The 19,293-nt window shown below is 38.7% G+C and overlaps 2 protein-coding genes across 8 annotated transcripts in view; one reads left to right on the top strand and one right to left on the bottom strand.

Moving 5' to 3' along the window:
- ERAP1 (endoplasmic reticulum aminopeptidase 1) overlaps positions 1 to 2,335 on the top strand; it is a 150,806-nt gene extending 148,471 nt beyond the window's left edge. For all 3 annotated transcript variants that reach the window (XM_077462357.1, XM_077462359.1, XM_077462360.1), the window contains one exon: positions 2,096 to 2,335. In XM_077462357.1, the coding sequence (XP_077318483.1) occupies positions 2,096 to 2,239 (144 nt within the window). In that variant the 3' untranslated portion in view covers positions 2,240 to 2,335. The remainder of the gene's footprint in view (positions 1 to 2,095) is intronic.
- Positions 2,336 to 6,396: 4,061 nt separating this feature from the next.
- The window catches only part of CAST (calpastatin), a 219,759-nt gene continuing 206,862 nt past the window's right edge, over positions 6,397 to 19,293 (bottom strand). For all 5 annotated transcript variants that reach the window (XM_077462355.1, XM_077462352.1, XM_077462353.1 and 2 more), the window contains 5 exons: positions 17,176 to 17,271; positions 17,006 to 17,077; positions 11,442 to 11,513; positions 10,504 to 10,567; positions 6,397 to 7,782 (listed from right to left, as the gene is read on the bottom strand). In XM_077462355.1, coding sequence (XP_077318481.1) covers positions 10,511 to 10,567; positions 11,442 to 11,513; positions 17,006 to 17,077; positions 17,176 to 17,271 — 297 coding nt within the window. In that variant the 3' untranslated portion in view covers positions 6,397 to 7,782; positions 10,504 to 10,510. The remainder of the gene's footprint in view (positions 7,783 to 10,503; positions 10,568 to 11,441; positions 11,514 to 17,005; positions 17,078 to 17,175; positions 17,272 to 19,293) is intronic.

A 19,293-nucleotide genomic window follows, 5' to 3' on the forward strand; every position in this document is an offset into this window, starting at 1 on the left:
ATCAAGATGTGTTGTGGAGAAATTGAGACGAGCTTTGATGTTCTTTTTGCTCAGCAGTGGTTTTCTCCTTGGAACTCTGCCATGCAGGCCATTTTTGCCCAGTCTTTTCCTGATGGTGGAGGCATGAACGCTGACCTTAACTGAGGCAAGTGAGGCCTGCAGTTCCTTGGACGTTGTTGTGGGGTCTTTTGTGACCTCTTGGATGAGTCGTCGCTGCGCTCTTGGGGTAATTTTGGGCGGCCGGCCACTCCTGGGAAGGTTCACCACTGTTCCATGTCTTCGCCATTTGTGGATAATGGCTCTCACTGTGGTTCGCTGGATTCCCAAAGCTTTGGAAATGGCTTTATAACCCTTTCCAGACTGATAGATCTCAATTACTTTCTTTCTCAATTGTTCCTGAATTTCTTTGGGTCTCGGCATGATGTGTAGCTTTTAAGGATCTTCTGGTGGACCTTACTGTGTCAAGCAGCTCCTATTTAAGTGATGCCTTGATTGTGAACAGGTGTGGCAATAATCAGGCCTGGGTGTGGCTAGAGAAATTGAACTCAGGTGTGGACAACCACAGTTATAGTATGTTTTAACAAGGGGGGCAATCACTTTTTCACACAGGGCCATGATGGTTTGGATTTTTTTTCACCTTTAATAATAAACACCTTCATTTACAAATTGCATTTTGTGTTTACTTGTGTTGTCCTTGACTATTGTTTAAATTTGTTTGATGTTCCGAAACACTTAAGTGTGACAAACATGCAAAGGAACAGGAAATGAGGAAGGGGGCAAACACTTTTTCACACCACTGTATCTATTTCTTAACCTTTATTAAGGTTAAAAAAAATTATATTTGTGAGAATTTTATCTTAACTTTTTCATACATATTTACCCAGCAGAGGGCTAAGGCAAAGTGCAGCTAACCCCCAAGAAACCCACATGTGCATTCTGCTGCACTCGCAGTGTGGGTAAACCACAGTGCATCAGTGTGAAAGCAGCCTTAGGCCCCCTTCACACAGTCGGTCCGATAGGGGCTGCCTGTACATTTTTTCAGGCAGACCTAGTTGGACCCTCCATTCACCTCTATGGACTTGTGTCCATTTACACCCTCCTACCCCTCCAATCCGTTACAAAAAAAACAGAAGGGGATCCATCCTCTTTCTGCCTGGGAGGATCAGATTGGAGGGCCCATAGAGTAGAGCAGGCTGTGTTTGTGTTTGCTCTGCATATGCAGAGTGGACATGAACCTGTCATCCGCCTGCTTTGCTCATTGTGGCCTGCGTCTGGTTACCAATTTGCTTAAGTGGGCCTTGCTCTTCAAAAGGTTGGACACGCTTGGTGTAAGCAGTCAGGAGGTAACCCTGTCACTGACAAGTTTTCCCAAGCAACAGGATAACTCATGAAACCTCAGCCCAACAGCGTACACACAGACTGCTGTCTGTCAGCACTCTTTGTGGCCATATATATATATATATATATAGCGCTAGCTATATTGTCATCCTCCCCCTTGAATTTTCTGTTACCCTGCTGTATACAGGGGCAGATATGGCTGTGATAGACAGAGTTAACTGTATCTCCAAGGGTGAGAAGTGCCTGAATGGCTTCTTTGAGTACAGCTGGCCAGACACCATTTGAATTTCGTCTGGTTCCTGATGAACGGGACAAATTCTCTCAGTGGGTGGCCCCATTGGCCCCCTGTTGCCCGACATACTTTAATAGAAATATTGTCGGCTGGATCCAGTTAGATGTAGCAGCTATTTAGGTACTCGGACAGAATACAATAGCCCAGCAGGGAAGATTTGTGCATCCATGCTCTTGGCATGGATTAAGAAATGTGTATCCGTCTAATAGTGTATGGCCAGCTTTAAGTAAAGCTTCCACCTAAAACATCCGCTTTCTTTCAGATTTAATAGCTGACCTCAATAAACTGCTCACGTTTAGAGGCGCTATATAATAAAACTGTACAATGGAATAGAACTTATGTGCACAGCTTTGATTCCTATTGCCAATTGTTAAAATACACCTTTTTCTGGCTCGCCAAATTCTTGTGAACTCTTTTGTGAGCACTTTGACCTTATACTTGTTGTATGTTGTTTTTCTTTGTCAGGTGACAGAATTTTTTGATTTGTTGAAAGAAAATGGCTCCCAACTGCGGTGTGTTCAACAAGCCAAAGAGACTATTGGGGAGAACATTAGTTGGATGGACAAAAACTTCGATCTTGTTAAAACTTGGCTGGAGAAGAATAATTAATGAAGGAATTCATTTAATAAAGTCTGTCATTTCGGGTGATTTAAAATTAATGAGAAAAAAAATTGACAATAAAGAGCAATCTTTCTAATTGCTGAATTTCAGTATACTGACATTTTTTTCTCTGAACAAAAGACATAGCTGGGTCATTTTTGATCCTTTTTTTGGGACAGACCTAATAGATTACCAATGCCATATGATCATAGAGTGCCTTTTGTAAAAAAAAAAAAAAATTGTCCATTGAAATATTTGATTGTTTGTAAGATACTCTGTGACAACTGATTGTTACTCAATGATCACTTTTTTGCTTTAAGCTCTGTTCACGCCTAGGTGTTTTTGGGCATTTTTCTGCTCAAAACCTCAGCTCTAAAAATGCTCAACAAGACAAATCCCATTCATTTCAATGGCCCCTGTTCAAATCTGAGCGTTCTGTCACCTAAAGCAAAACACCTGTTGCTCAAAAAAGTACAGGAGCTTTTTTGGCAGATTACAGGCATTTTTCATTCTTTTACATTAGTTATCTGTACAAAATCGCACAACTTCTTGCCTGAAAATACTACGCTCAGGTGTGAACGGAGCCTTACGCTTCTACCAGCTCAATGCCTTTTTTTTTAACCATTAAATCATTACCCGTGGGGTCTCATAGGAAATTCCTTGCTGAAAGAAAGCAATAGGGAAGGTTGAGGATGGGGCTAATTGAAACGTATATTGTATTCTGATAACTAAATGCTGTTAATACAAAGTATACTATTCAGAAACATTTTTATTTTTTTATTTTACAAGTCTTTGGGGTGCTGCATGCAGAGTAGCACCAAGAACGGAGTGTCCATACATGTACTATTGTCCTCAGCTGCGCTCCCTCCCCACCCCTGCAGCCATCATACAACACCACGACCAAGAGGTTTTGTGGTTGGCTGGGTGTAGCCTGATGGGGAAGATGAAGGACTAGTTCCCCATTAGATCTACTCCCCTTGTCACTGGAAGCAGGCAGATTCCATAGCTAATAACTTAATATTGGCTATAGAATACATACATTTCCTGCTGTCAGTCAGAAAGAGCAGACCTCATGGGAAATGAGTTACTGTTAGCATCAATGGTGGCTGCAAAGCCGATCGCATTCTTGACAAACAGGAACAGGTGAGGATGGAATATTGGTGGCAGACATGCTTCTCTGCTACATAGCATACAGAGACAGGCATTCTGCCCGTCTCTGTATGCCAACTTAGAGTTGATCTTAATTACCTCCAGTTTCATTATCTTCAAAACGGAGGTCATTCTTTTTTTGAATTTGGTGCAGCCAAAGTTAAAGAGGGGCTATTAGGAACCACCTTAATCTGCTGCAAAGTCAGAACGGCCATCAAATCTGAGCAGGGATTTTTTTTTAATCTGTCACAAGACTTTTTTTAGGGATCAAACTGCTCATAAAAGTGCTGTATTGAATTGCCCCAGTATTTTTTGTGATAGTAGGCAGAGGCTAACTGCATAGACAATAAGAGCAGTTTTTTTTTTTTTGGCCCCCCTCCCTTCTCTCGCCTCTTTTTACTACAATGATTTGTAAAATATACTGGTCACTAGAAAACCCACTGGCACTTCCATTTTTGGTGAAGCTACAGATTAAAAAAACAAAACAAAAAAAAAACAGCAAGGTGACAGAACTCTCCTACAGCTACCAAAATTCTCAGTATCTTCTTTTTTAGTAAACAATTTTGTGATTTTCTCACATGGAATGGTATGGAAAAATTTAGAACCACTGCTTTGATAATGCAAATGGTCAATGTCTCTAATGAATTATTCAATATGATGTTAAAGTGGAACACCAGCTAAACTCACTCACGTTTGTCATGTTAGAGATTTGCTGTCACCTTCCTTCTAAATATGGACACAGACACCAGTGAGAACCCTTCTCCCCTCTAACAAAAAAAAAATTGGTTCCACTTTATGACATTTGGTAAGCTGTGATGCAATTCTTGATAGTATAAAAGTGTATTTAGTTAAGGCTTCATGCAATAATGTGGTGGCAGCTGATATTAGGTATTTTTTATTGGCAGGTTAGGGAAATTTAATTTTAGGAACTTTGTGATTTGTGCTTTTGTACATCATAGACCTTTGGCTAGTATTATATACTACTCTTATTTTTCTCCAAATCTAAGGCTAGCGATGCACGTAAATATCTCGCTTTTTTTCAGACTGGGTGCTGAATAAGAGAAACTTTAATAGACTGTAATATATTTGTTTGAATGTTTGGCAATCAAATCTATCCTGTAATCTGGAGTATTTGGTGGCTATGTAGTAATACATGACAAAGGTCAATGGTTTGAAGATGGCAGCAAGAACACTGTAGCCTTCTTCAGTCACTGAATGGAAGAAAAGATTTACATTAAGATAATGTTAAAACCGTTTCCAAAAAAAAGAATAGAATGTGTTTTAATAGCTGTTTTAAATGAGTATAAATGTGTTTGTTTTCTATTATTTTTATGAAACATGGTTTTCTTGCACTAAAATGTCAGCACACTGGACTTGTATATAAAAGCAGGATTAAAAGAAAACAAAATGGGCTTGTTCTATAAACCAGTGCAAAGAACATTCATGTTCAGAGTACAACCAGGAGTTATGCGCAGTCAGATCAGTGAGAGATGGATTCTAAATTGTCTGCAAAAAGTTAGTATGCTTTACATATTTTACTTTGGACTTTCTATAAGTCTCCTTTCTGTAATTCAAAGGCTTTGCTCTTATGTAGTTTAATGCATAATGCATGAAGACTACCCCCTCCCTCCCACTAATCAAAGTCGTCTGGAGATGTATAGATCATGGATGTAGCAGAAATGCGGTGCCCACGTGCATGGCATGGCTGTGTTTACAAGCTTCTCTGGAGAAAAAGGTTTTGACAGCAGTGGGGTATAGTGACAATTTCCCTATGCCACAAGGAAGCACAAAAGGTTACATTATCCCTTTAACATCCCAGAAAACCATTTGTATTTGTAGTACAGCTTTTGGTTGCATGGAGCAATGCTTATACTTTTTATTTACGGTTCATGTATAAAACGACACAGAATAACCATTTCCAGTGTGCTGAAATTATATGAATGTAGAGAAACAGGCAGAAAGGCTGAAGCCAGTTTTGGTAGTCATAAAGTGATCACTAATCTTTCTTATACAACATTATCAGCTGCCTTGTGATCGGCTGACCAACAACTTCATATCCTTTCCTCCAGTTTTTACATGTCACTGTACTAGGTTTTGGAATACCTGTTCAGATTCACATTTTATTTAATTTCCCTTATTGTGCGTTTTTATATGCAGCTTACAAATAAAAAATGCTTATTGAAAATTTGAAGTGTTTATGAATGCAGAGTTTCTGGTCATTGTAACACTGGAAATTACTTTATACACATTTGTATAATTAATATCTGTATGAATGATAGATGCTGCTGGGCTGAATCAAGTGAGAACCTGATTGGCAAGCCTTCTCATCAATCTTCTCCCGTTCTGCCCACCCACCATAAGTCTTAAAAGGCCTTGCACAGAAGGGCTAAATCCAGGGCTTCTAAGTCCCTATGGCATTGTTTTGTCATGTTAAATGAATGACAAATTGAGCAGAAAAGGAGTGAGACTCCCTTAAAATAGAAGCAGCCTGGAGGTTTTTTTTTTTTTATTATTTTATTTTGTTGTTTATTACCAGAGACCCCAATAGAGAAAAAAAGGCCAGCAAGTATCAAAATGGCATTTACTCTAGAAATAAATTATTCTAGGTGTGTCAATATGAAGATATTTCCTGCCATGCCAGAGAATAACAGCAATCCAGACTTTCCTTTCTCAGTATGTGTGTATGAGATGGAGACCATTATTTTTGTTTCCTGTTCCTGGTTCCATCGTCTCAATATCTTTTTATAAGGTAGATCAGCAGAAGTGGACACAGTATTCTAAATGGGGGTCCAACTAAAGATCTATAAAAATTCATGTAAAGATCTATGCAGATTCATCTCAGTCTCATTCCATACAGATTTACCAAAGTGAAGGCCCTACGACTTTATGAAGGAGTGGACTAAGAAATTTTAAACACACTTTACAACAGAGAGAGAATTATTCCTAAAGCATCAGCGCACAACACCTGTAAACCATTTTTGTTCTTTGCTTAAATGTACAAAATAATTAACCACCACTGCATTCTTTTAACTTTTATTTCCAATAGTGTTCCACAGTTATAAGTTCAAAGCAAAACAGCCCTTATATCACTTAGATTTTATGAAGATCCCTCAACACATGTCCTAGCTGATGTACAGCACAGTGCAGTAAAAATGTAACTCTTTGCATAGCAGTCAATGTGATACATCCAATGTGTATGGTTTTATTTTGTAGGTATCAGTGCAAACATCTTTTTGTAAAAATAGGACTATTCAATATATGCAAAACTATAAAGGCCTGCCAACGCCAGGGTAGCCAAAATATATTTCATAAACAAAGAACAGGGTACTGGTGAATAGAAAGGCACAGTTTTTTGTAAACACAGATGCACTCATTTAAAGCTGAACAAAAAACACATTTGCACTGTAAAAAAAAGTGAACACTAATGAAGTGTGGGCAATGTGTGATCACTGCTGCATTATGCACTACTGCTTCATTCCTTGTACAGTACAGTCAACATCCAGGACTGAAATGTACAGTTCTAGCTGGAGTACACAGATCACTCATTCTCCAGATCATCCATTCTCTTCAATGAATGCAAGGTACTCTGTGACTGAAGTAGGGGAGATAGCGACATTCATCCATACCTCCTCAAATTCAAATCCTCAAAAGAATGAAAGATATTTTCAGAATATATGAGCTGCAGTGACTCACTGTGATCTGTGTAAGTTTCAGCACTGACTATACTGCATGGGAGAATGTAAAAGAGTATTACATAATGCAGCAGCGCTTCAATGAACTTCATTAGTGTTCATTTATTTTTACAGTGCAAATGGCAAAGAATAAAATTGGGCCAAAACTCAGCTTTAAAGAAAGTCGGGATGTGACATAACCCACACCAACCAACTGGAAGCAATCCTAAGTCCGTAACTCCTAAACAGCTGCTGGTTGTTGCCGATTACCTTACGTAAAGTTAAGTAAACCCCAAATGATTTATTGTTCGGCTAATATTTCAGTGACACACACACAACCCTCACCACCAAAACATTAATGTGACCAAGCATTTGCATACGCACAGGAAAAAAATCTCACCTCAAATAGTGATTTGTACAATGTCAGGTACCCAACAGGCGCTCATTCACACATCCTGTCTGCTTGGAAACTGTGCAAAGATCGCTGCCTTTATTTTATTACTTACATCATACATTTCATTACAGCTATAGGAGCTTTGCCCCTGCTAAGAACTGGAGAAAAGAACTGAGAAAAAATGAGAAATTGCCAACAGGAACAAAAGGTTTGAACGGGCATTTCAGAAGTCCTTGGTGCAGGGAAGGGGACAGTGGAAGCCAGGTCACACAGCTGTGTGCTTGTATCACAATTTGTTCTTCCCAAGCAGTTATTAAGGAGACAAACTGTACCCTGATCTAAAAAGAAAAAAAAAAAGAAGTCAAAATAGCTAAAATCACATTACAAGGTAGTTTCTATCAGGACAGTGTTCTATAAAACTATGCAACAATGGCAGAGGTAGGTAGCACTATCAAGTTAATCATCTGTGAGTCTGATTAAAGAGTCCATCTGTTCGCAAATTTTGTTTTAGAACTTGAATTCTGCTTTAAGCATACTGTTAATTCTACAGATGATAAAGCCATTTTAGACGACTGTACGCTTATAATAACAGCTCGGTGAAGGCCATTTTTTATTCCAGCATGACCCTGAGCACTAAGCAAGCTCTGTAAAGGCATGGCTTGATGAGTTTGATGTGGATAACTTAAGTGGCCTGCACAAAGTCCTGACCTAAATCCTACTATAAAAAAAACTTTAGGATGATTTTTAGTTTCTTTTAAGTACCTGACCTCACAAATCGCCCTTTGAATGGGCACACTTAGCACACTTCAAAATCTTATGGAAAGCCTTCTCAGAAAAGTTGTGGCTGTGAAAACCACTAAGGGGGACTAACTCTATATTAATTTGCATGGATTTAAAATTGTGTGTCCAACAAACTCAGGAGGTAGGATCGTCAGGTCTCTGCAACATTTTTGTCATGTAGTGTTTATTTCTTTTACTCCCTCCCTCCTGCCATTTCTGTATTGTGAGGCATATTGTGTAGAATAGGTTTTTATTTACATTTTTAAGAGAGAGCCCCAACAGTCCCATCATTACACAATATGCAACAGAGTCATTGTACACTGAGGCTATGCAATGATCTGCTGTATGTAACAAATGTAGTTCTTGAGATTAGAAGATAATAAAATCTCTTTTCCAAAAGGTTATGTGTATCACAAATATTGTAGGAGTGCTACACGCACAGCCACTGAGACAGGGACACAGAGCAAAAGCCATTCCTTCTCCACAATTGTGACAGGCAGAAGCTGTGTGTCCACTGACACTGACTGTGTGCGCAGTGCTCTGGCCGCATGAAGAGTTGTAGCACAAAGCGGGAGTACGTAAAGGTTTTACAATATTGACCAATACAACCCAATGATCAAATCATGATATACATATCAAATAGATGTACATCTTCATACATAAACTTGATTGCAAACTTAATAAAAATACCATGTAGGCCAAGAACGAAATTAAAAAATAGAAAAAATAAGAATAAAAATACTCCAAGGGCCAAAATAGGTGCACACAGCACTTGACCTTAAGAGGAATAAATGCAAATAGAGTAATATTCAAGATTGAAGTTTTCTAGTGAAGGTATAAAAACCTATCTTGAACATTACTCTATTTGCATTAATACCTCTTACAGATGCCTTGGTAGTTTAGCTTACACAGCAGGGCTATTGGATATGTCAATTACTTCAGGTGTTCTCTATTTTGAGATTGATCTAGCTCATCCAATTAACTGGTCTGTAACATTTTGTGTGACCTATGGCAGCGCTTCCTCGTTCTGCCCACTAGGTATATAAAGCGCAGACATGTGGGTGTACCCCTGATGATGTCATATGACAAAAAGATCGTCGAGACGCTACGCACACACGCTCTGTGCATGCGCAATTTGATTTTACGGACCTGTACGGATTTTTCTACTTCCAAGTACTACTCTGTGTTTACTCTGAACTGGAATCTGCTATCCAGCATTTTTATGTAGCTGCTGAACCCCCCCCCTTTTTTTTTTACTAAATAAATACGCTTGAAAGAGACACTGCACGATTTGGGCTCTCTCTCTTCCTAAATATCATCATCTGCTACTGCTTATGCTGGCCAGCTGCCAACAGATGATTGGAGGGGAAAGTCACAGTACTCCATTGGTGGATCCCTAATTTCATATAAGCGATGTCTGACCTCCACGAGAAGGGGGGGGGGGGTCGCAGGCTTTCTGGTAAGCCTTTTATCTTAAAGAGGTGATGGGTATCACAGTGTCAACCAGCTGATCGATGTTCCATGCTGCACCTGAAGTCACTTATTTTGGATATTAGCGACTTAAGAACTTTCTTTGCACTCATATTGCACCTTTTTTTTAGCATTTACTCCCTTTTATTCCCTTTTGTGCACTTAATCGCATATTTGCTTATTTGTAATTACTGCATTGCACATTTGCACTTTATTATGTATTATTCGTGTTGCATTGCACTTTTGGGTATTTTTGTCTGCACTGTTTATTTGATATGGGATATCTGTATTATTTACACTAACCCAGCGCTGCAATTGTCTTTAATAACATCAACATCCATATTTATTTCCATTATCCATCATTACCTACTAATAATTCTGATGTTACAACTGTTTATTTTAAGATTAATACCGCAAGCATCAATAAGTGTTGTCATCAGTCTTGTCTGGTTTTAGTTTCAGGATAGAGACCAGTTCAAGCAGAAACTACTTGTGTTAGTTTATTAATGAAGACTAATATAACAGAAAGCAGAAAAATTATGCAAGTAGAATATCTCTATATTCCTAAACTGACCCCACACATTGCAATTTGGTTGTTCAATATCCTTTAGATCAACTAAAAACTATATAGTGCAAGGATCTGCCTGATTGGATAGTTTAGAAAGTTCCTTATATTACATAGTTTTGGTGAATGCAAAGTTGATTGTATGATAAAATTGTAAACGCGTATGGTGACCCTGACTGTTTTACAAGCATGATTTGTGGACATGTTTGGCAATTCAGGTTATACAGTTTTTACATGTACTTACTGTTAATCTAACTTTTGAATGTCTTTGAGGCACTAGGCGTTATAGAGGAGCTCTGACTGGTGGGCTAGAAAAAAAAAATCATCATATTATTATGTGACAGACAACATTCAGCTACGACTTTGCACACGCTTATTTACCAGAGTATTATTATTTATCCAGACACAAAGAAAACAAAGGGGCGGGGGGAATTTACTAAAACCCAAGCATGCAAAATCTGGTGCAGCTGTAATATAGAACCCAATCAGCTTCCAGGTTTCATTGTCAAAGCTTAGTTGAACAAGCTGAAGTTAGAAGCTGATTGGCTACCATGTACAGCTGCACCGATTAGGAGTGCTCCAGTTTTTGTAAATCTCCCCCTAAGCTTCGAAGCTATAAGGCCCGATTCACACCTAGCGCATTTTACAAAAACGCACTACAGTCCATTTAACATGGTGTTCTATGGGACACGTTTACATCTATGCATTTTTGGAAAGGGTCAAGGATTTTTTTTTTTTTTTTTTAACACAACAGTGCATTTTTGGTTCAATAGATTTGAATGGACATGCTACAGAAATGCATGTAGTGTGTTTTTGATGCATTTTGTGTTTTTTAATCCACCCAACAAAAACATCTCCCCTTAAAAAAAAAGAAAAGCATAAAAAACGCAGAATGTATAAAACATTCAGAAAAAGCATTGCAGGAACGGATCAAACGAAAACTGCATAAGTGTGAACCAGCACTAAGGGAGACTCAGAAATGACTTGTTTCTTTTGAGAGGTGCAGTTGCTGCATAGACAAGGCCACACTAAATAAGTAATTACATTTTATATGAAATGCATCACTGCATGAGTGCAAGTAGCTGGTTTATGCAAAGGTTAAATCATACAGCCATATGGACTATATGTGATCTCTTTACTTATCATAAAGCACATAACAGTACTCTACATGGATTTTCATACCTTTGAGGCATCTGGGGTCTTCTCTGCAGTCTTTGACACCGCTGTGCTAGAGGTTAATGTTCCAGTCTTGTCCTGGTTAATACAAAACATTATGTGAATATTCTCCTATATTATTATTATAAAAGGCACCTGCACCATCATTGTCTGACAGCTTGCTGTGTAGGATTTAAATATGAAATATTTTTTTGAATTTGTCCAACTTTGTAAAATTACGCAGACTAAGGCCCACTTTTTGGCACATGACTTTGGAAAGCAGACATAACATTACAGTGTAGAGAATGCATTTCCTATTTTTGGTCCAGTGTGTGTTCAGCCTCCTAAAATATCTATGGTGTCCAAAAATGATTTAGCTCTTGCATTGACATCTGTACACAAAAGTGGATGGTGTCTGAGGTTATTTTTCTAAAGCAATAGAGGCAGTTTAAAAAAAAAAAACAAATGTTAGTAAATAAAGAGAACAAATGTTCACTTTGAATACCCAATCATATGTAAAAGAAAATTAAAAAAATAAATGTTTTGCTTGGAAAGGATTTGTTGAAGTGAACACAGATTCACTAATTTATTAAACTCTGAACATTCACTCTGCTAACAGACCCCCCCTTTGTAAATAAACCTCCCTGTGAATAGGCTATCCACAGAAAACAATACACAGCTGGAGACAAACCGCCATAGCAACAAGCATAATGTTAACATTTTGCACTAGGCGTACGGATTATGTACCTTGTTCAGTTGCTGTTATAAATCAAAAAATCAATCCACCATATACAGCCGGTAAAATAAGTATTGAACACCTCACTATTTTTCTAGGCAAATATATTTCTAAAGGTGCTATTGACCTGAAATGTTCACCACATGTCAACAACCCTCCATGCAATCCACACATACAAAGAAACCATAACAAATAAGTTCAGGAATGAAGTTATGTGTAATAAAATGGAATCACGCAGGGAAAAAAGTATTGAACACAAGAAGAAGTGGGGTGAAAAAAAAAGGCATGGAAATCCAAGACACCAGCTTAAATCTCTCAGTACAGTAATTAGAAAGCCATCCTTCCCCTTGTCAATGCAAATGATTAGTAGCTGGTTCAGTCTCAACTGATGGCCTATAAAAAGGTGTCTCATTACAAAGGTGTAACACAAGAAACATCTCATGATGGGTAAAAGTAAAGAGCACTCTCAAGACCTTTGCAACCTTATTGTCTCAAAATATACTGATGGCATTGGTTACAGAAGGATTTCTAAACTTCCTGAATGTCCCTTTAAGCACTGTTGGGGCCAAAATCCAGAAGTGGAAAGAACAACATTTCACCATAGACCAGCCACGACCAGGTGCTCCCTGCAAGATTTCTGACAGATGAATGAAAATAATTATCAGAAGAGTTGTCCAAGAGGCAAGGAACACTTGTGGAAAGCTTCAGAAAGACCTGGAAACAATAGGTAATGCACTCGACCACCATGCAAGACTCCATTACTGAAGAAAAAGCATATTGAAGCTTGTTTAGCCACTTAACAACCAGCCCATAGCCGAATGACGGCTACAGGGCGGTTGTTTAACTCTGGGAGGCCGTCATATGACGTCCTCCCAGAATTCCGCTCTCGCGCGCCCGTGACCTGGATGCTGTGGACCCTGCGCATCACGGATCGCGGTAAACGGCCGCTCATCGCGGCCATTTACCACGTGATCATTCCGTCAAATGACGGAGTGATCACTTGTAAACAAACTCTTTGTACCGTTCCTCTTTGTACCGATCGGTACAGCGGAGGGGGAAGAGATCGGTGTCAGCAGCATCTGCAGTGCCCACATCGCTGCTCACCGAAATTTAACCCCTCAATTCCCTGCCATTACTCTGCAATACCCTGCAACACTCTGCAATGCTTTGCAACACCCGCCAATGCCCTGCAACACCCGCCAATACCCTGCAACACCCGCCAATACCCTGCAACAGCCGCCTATACCCTGCAACAGCCGCCTATACCCTGCAACACCCGCCTATACCCTGCAACACTCTGCAATGCTCTGCAACACCCGACAAAAAACCCTGCAACACTCTGCAATGCTCTGCAACACCCGCCAATACCCTGCATCACTCTGCAATGCTCTGCAACACCCGCCAATACCCTGCAACACTCTGCAACACCCGCCAATACCCTGCAACACTCTGCAATGCTCAACAACACCTGCCAATACCCTGCAACACTCTGCGATGCTCTGCCACACCAGCCAATACCCTGCAACACTCTGCAACACCCGCCAATACCCTGCAACACTCTGCGATGCTCTGCAACACCAGCCAATACCCTGCAACACCCGCCAATACCCTGCAACACTCTGCAATGCTGTGCAACATCGTCCAATACCCTGCAATGCTCTGCAACGCAATACTTTGCAACGCCATACTCTGAGATACCCAGCCATAGTCGGTGATACCCTGCAATACCCAGCCATAGACACCCCCCCCCTCCCGCCGCCCTCCAGTGCCTCTACTGACTCGCCAATACGATCAAAGCCAGAATCTTTTTTTTTTTTCAGGTTTCCCAGCTTAGAGATGAGATGCGGGATCTTATTGACCCCATATCTCACTGTAAAGAGGACCTGTCATGCCATATTCCTATTACAAGGGATGTTAACATTCCTTGTAATAGGAATAAAAGTGATCAAAAAATTTATTTTTGGGGAAAAAAATGTCAAACTAAAATAAATAAAGTAAAATGAACAATACATATTTTTTTTTTTTTTAAAGCGCCCCTGTCCCCATGTGCTCGCATGCAGAAGCGAACGCATGCGTAAGTCCCGCCCACATATGAAAATGGTGTTCAAACCACACATGAGGTATCGCTGCGAACGTTAGAGCGAGAGCAATAATTCTAGCCCTAGACCTCCTCTGTAACTCAAAACATATAACCAGTAAAAAAAAAATCGTCGCCTATGGGGATTTTTAAGTAGCGACGTTTGAAGCTATTCCACGAGCGTGTGCAATTTTGAAGAGTGACATGTTAGGTATCTATTTACTCAGTGTAACTTCATCTTTCACATTATGCAAAAATTGGGCTAACTTTACTGTGTTTTTTTTTTTAAGCACAAAACTGTTTTTTTTCCAAAAAAAAGCAATCGAAAAAGTTGCAACGACCACCAGGGTGTTTGCTAAAAAAACATATATAATGTTTTGGGATTCTATGTAATTTTCTAGCAAATAAATGATGATTTTTACATGTAGGAGAGAAATGTCAGAATTGTCCTGGGTGCTCCAGAACGCCTGATGGTGCTCCCTGCATGTTGGGCCTCTGTATGTGGCCACACTGTGTAAAAGTCTCACATGTGATATCACCATACTCGGGAGTAATAGCAGAATGTGTTTTGGGGTGTAATTTGTGGTATGCATATGCTGTGTGTGAGAAATAAACTGATAATATGACAATTTTGTGAAAAAAAAAAAAAGTAAAAAAAAATCTTGATTTTGCAAAGAATTGTGGGAAAAAATGACAACTTCAAAAAACTCATCATGCCTCTTACTAAATACATTGGAATGTCTTCTTTCCAAAAAGGGGTAATTTGGGGGTATTTGTACTTTTCTGGCATGTTAGGGTCTCAAGAATTGAAATAGGCCGTCAGTACTTCAGGTGTGATCAATTTTCAGATATTGGCACCATAGCTTGTGGACTCTATAACTTTCACAAAGACCAAATAATATCCACAAATTTGTACTTATTTTTACCAAAGATATGTAGTAGTATAAATTTTGGCCAAAATTTATGAAGAAAAAATTACTAATCTGCTAAATTTTATAACAGAAACAAAGAAAAATTCAAAAAAAAAAATTTTTTACAGAACTTTCTGTATTTTTTCTTTTATAGCACAAAAAATAAAAAACCGAGCGGTGATTAAATACCACCAAAAGAAAGCTCCATTTGTGTGAAAAAAAGGACAAAAATTTCATATAGGTCCAGTGTTGCATGACTGAGTAATTGTCATTCAAAATGTGAGAGCACCGAAAGCTGAAAATTGGTCTGGTTATTAAGGGTGTTTAAGTGCCCAGTGGTCAAGTGGTTAAAGTTTGCTGCACAACATTTAGACAAGCCTGTGAAATACTAGAAGAATATGTCATAATAAACACCATGTTTGGAGGTCAAATGGTACTGCACATCACCCCAAAACTCCCCCATACCAACAGTGATGTTTGGAGGTGGGAACATCATGGTGTGGGGCTGTTTTTCAACATACAATACTGGCAAACTTCATATCATTGAAGGATGAAAGGAAAAAATTTACCAAAAATCTGCTGCCATCTACCCAGATGATGAAGATGATATGCGGGTGGACATTTCAGTAAGACAATGAACCCGAACAATAAGCCAAGAAAACCCTCAATTGGTTTCAAAGAAAGAAAATAAAGCTGCTAGAATGGCCCAGTCAATCTCCTGACTTTAATCCAATAGAAAATCAATGGAAAGAACTAAAGATCAGAGTTCATAGAAGAGGTCCACAGAGCATTCAAGATTTGAAAACTGTGTGTAAGAATGGGCCAAAATCACACCTGAGCAATGCATGTGACTATTTTCTCCATATAGAAGGCGATTCAGTCATTACCAATAAAGGATTTTGTGTGAAGTATTAAATACATTTCACTGTATTTCACTGAAACTGTTCAATACGTTTTCCCTGTATTATTCCATGTTATTACACATAACTTCATTTCTAAACTTATTTTCTTTGGTGTCTTTGTATGTATGGATTGCATGGCTTGCTACCAACATGTGGTGAAAATTTCAGGTCGATATTTACCTACAAAAATGGTGACGTGTTCAGTACTTATTTTACCCACTGTATATAGCAGTGTATGATGTAAATAGGTCTTTCGCATTAATCAAATGAACCATCCATTAACCTCTACGCCAATGGTGGTAAATGTACTTAAAATTTGAGGTAGGGAGCCCCAAGTGCGAGCCCTGACAACACCAAAGAGCCAAACATATATTCAGTGAATGTAATTGTAAAGAAGCACCAGGAGATGTTTAGAGACTACAGATAAGTTATAAGGGATAGGTCATAGAAACATTACACAAGACTGCCAGAGTTTACTGCTTTTACATTCCCTTCACAAACCAGTGATTTTACAACATTCGTGTTCCCTACAGCCTCTTTAAAAATGATCACATTTGACATTTCCCTAAACAGTATAAGAAAATCAGAGGAGAAAAAAAGTAAAAGCAAAAAGAGAAGAGAAATCAACAGCATCTAAAAAAATAAAATAAGGTGAAAAAAAATAAAACGACTAAAAGCCAATATAAAGAATATTTTTTTTTTCACTGGCTTGAGTAAGCATCAAAACACAAACTTTTCAGAGGTCCTAAGGACCACCCATTGAGTACCAAAGGGTTGCAAGTATGGTAACATGGCTATGTGTTATAATGTTTGTAGATGCTGTTTGATTTCTTTGATATATATTTCAACAAATTATTTACAGCGAGTACAATTATTAAAAACCAGCGCTATGAGGATTTTAAATTCTGGTTGTACTCCATAGACGACAAGCGCAGCCGAATATTTCACTGACGTATAGCACAAACCTTTGCGGCTTCTGGGGTCTTTCCTGCTGTTTGGGAAACTGGTGTGCTAGAAGCACTCTTCTCTGTCTTGTCCTAGTTTAGACATCATTGTTAATATACATGTATGTTATTGTATAATGTATGACATGCATGTCATTTGTATAATAGATTCTGTTTTTTATAATGAATACCTTTGAAGAACTCTTTGCTTTGTCAGCTGAGCCGGTATCACAAAGGGAGAAACCACCAGACAGAGCATCAATGGCTGCATCATCACTCAGGGAAGCCTTCAAGGGAAAACATACAAGTTCATATGGCAGTCTGGAAAACTTCTACAGCTTGAACTACAGTATACGAGCATTCTAAGGTAAAACTACACAATGTTAGCATATGGATTTCTTAAAAATCTGTAAAGCATGCAAAGACACTTTTGGATCTGCAACAATTTAATACATGATGCATTTTGTTGTATTGACTTGCTGCAGGTAGAAGAATTTGTCATTGGTTACCATATTCCCAATGTTTTTGCTGCCAGAAAAATAATGTTTTATTTTTATATTTCACACCTAGCAAAAACTTCAGCTTACATTTGACATATACCTACTTCAGCATCTACCAAAAAACTGAAAGATCGGTTTGGACCCCTTTTAGGGTTGGGTGATACCCTGCTTTTTCAAGATGCTAACCCAGCACAAATGAATGACACAGCCCTCTTATTTCAGGAAATGAACATGGACATTCTTTCATTTTCAGGTCTGAGTTGGAGCTGCTAGGACTCCGTGGATGACTTGATAACCATGTATTATACATTTCACAATTCCAATGTTAAACAAACATACTATGGAACTTAAACTCTGTTCGTCATTAGTGTATCTTTAGGCTCACATTTCATTTAGAATGAATGGAGTCAGTACACTGCACTTATAAAGTGCACTATATGGCCAAAAGTTTGTAGATATCTAACCATAAAATCTACTCTAGATTCCAAAAAATGTGTGCAGTCTCCATGATTAACCACTTTGCATCCAGGCCAATTCTGACATTTCTCTCCTACATGTAAAATTCATATTTTTTTTGCTAGAAAATACATAGAACCCCCAAACATATATATATATATATATATATATATATATATATATATATATATATATATATATATGTTTTTTTAGCAAAGACCCTAGAGAATACAATGGCGGTCGTTGCAACTTTTTATCTCGCACTGTATTTGTGCAGCAATTTTTCGAACACAGCTTTTTCAGAAAAAAAAACAGTAAAGTTTCAAAAGCTTCAAAATTGCACATGCTCATGGAATGGCACCAAACTTTGGTATTTAAAAATCCCCATAGGCAACGATTTAAATTTTTTTTACTGGTTACATGTTTTGAGTTAAAGAAAAAAATTGATTACTTTTATTCCTATTACAAGGAATGTAAACATCCCTTGTAATAGGAATATAGCATGATCGGACCTATTTAATGTAGATTATTACTATTATTATTATTATTATTATTAGATTATCGTCTTATTGACCCCATATCTCACCTCTAGGCTGGGAAGCCCAAAATCTAAAAAAATTAAATAAATAAAAAACGATCACGGCTTCTCAGCCAAGGAGGCGCCGTTATTTTGAATGCAGAGGCCGGGCGTGACGTCATAACATCGTGCCCGGCCTCCAATCATAGAGACTCCGGGGACCATCTGGTCCACCGGAAATCTCTATGATACCATCCAAGGGCCGGCGGATCCTGTGACCGACTCACCAATGGAAGCGGTGAGTCGGTAGAAGCACTGGAGGGAGGGGGGGATGTAAAGCGGCGGAACAGCCGCTATGAGCGTTCTTATGGTGCAGGGAATCGACGTCTGTCTGTAGCCTCAGGCATCATTCAGATATAACAACACAAAGCCCACGACATCATATGACGTACCTTGGGCGCCAAGTGGTTAAACCCGCTAGGGGACAAAACGCATCTGAGGGACCTCTCCTGTGGGCAGATAGCAAAGCTGAAGCCATCTTACATTATTGGTTTAATTTTGGTCACAGTGAGGTGATGTCATTTGTGCGGTTGTAATTTTTTTCTGTAGGAAATTAGACATCTTTTTTACAATTAAAAACTGCATGATCACAGCTCAGAGTCTTTTAGACTCCATGCTAATGGAATCATGAGATGCCTGGCCATTGTGTATTATGTTTTACGTTTATCAGTGAACCAATTCTATCAATTATATGTTAACACTTATTTCACACCCCTTGAGTCATATTTGTACATGACTATGTGCTGTTTATAATGTTAATTCGATTTTAATTGTAT

Source organism: Lithobates pipiens, unplaced genomic scaffold (genome assembly GCF_037356315.1).
Source record: "Lithobates pipiens isolate NorthernLeopardFrog02 unplaced genomic scaffold, aLitPip1_a1.2 Scaffold_3, whole genome shotgun sequence".
NCBI classification, from domain to species: Eukaryota; Metazoa; Chordata; class Amphibia; order Anura; family Ranidae; genus Lithobates; species Lithobates pipiens.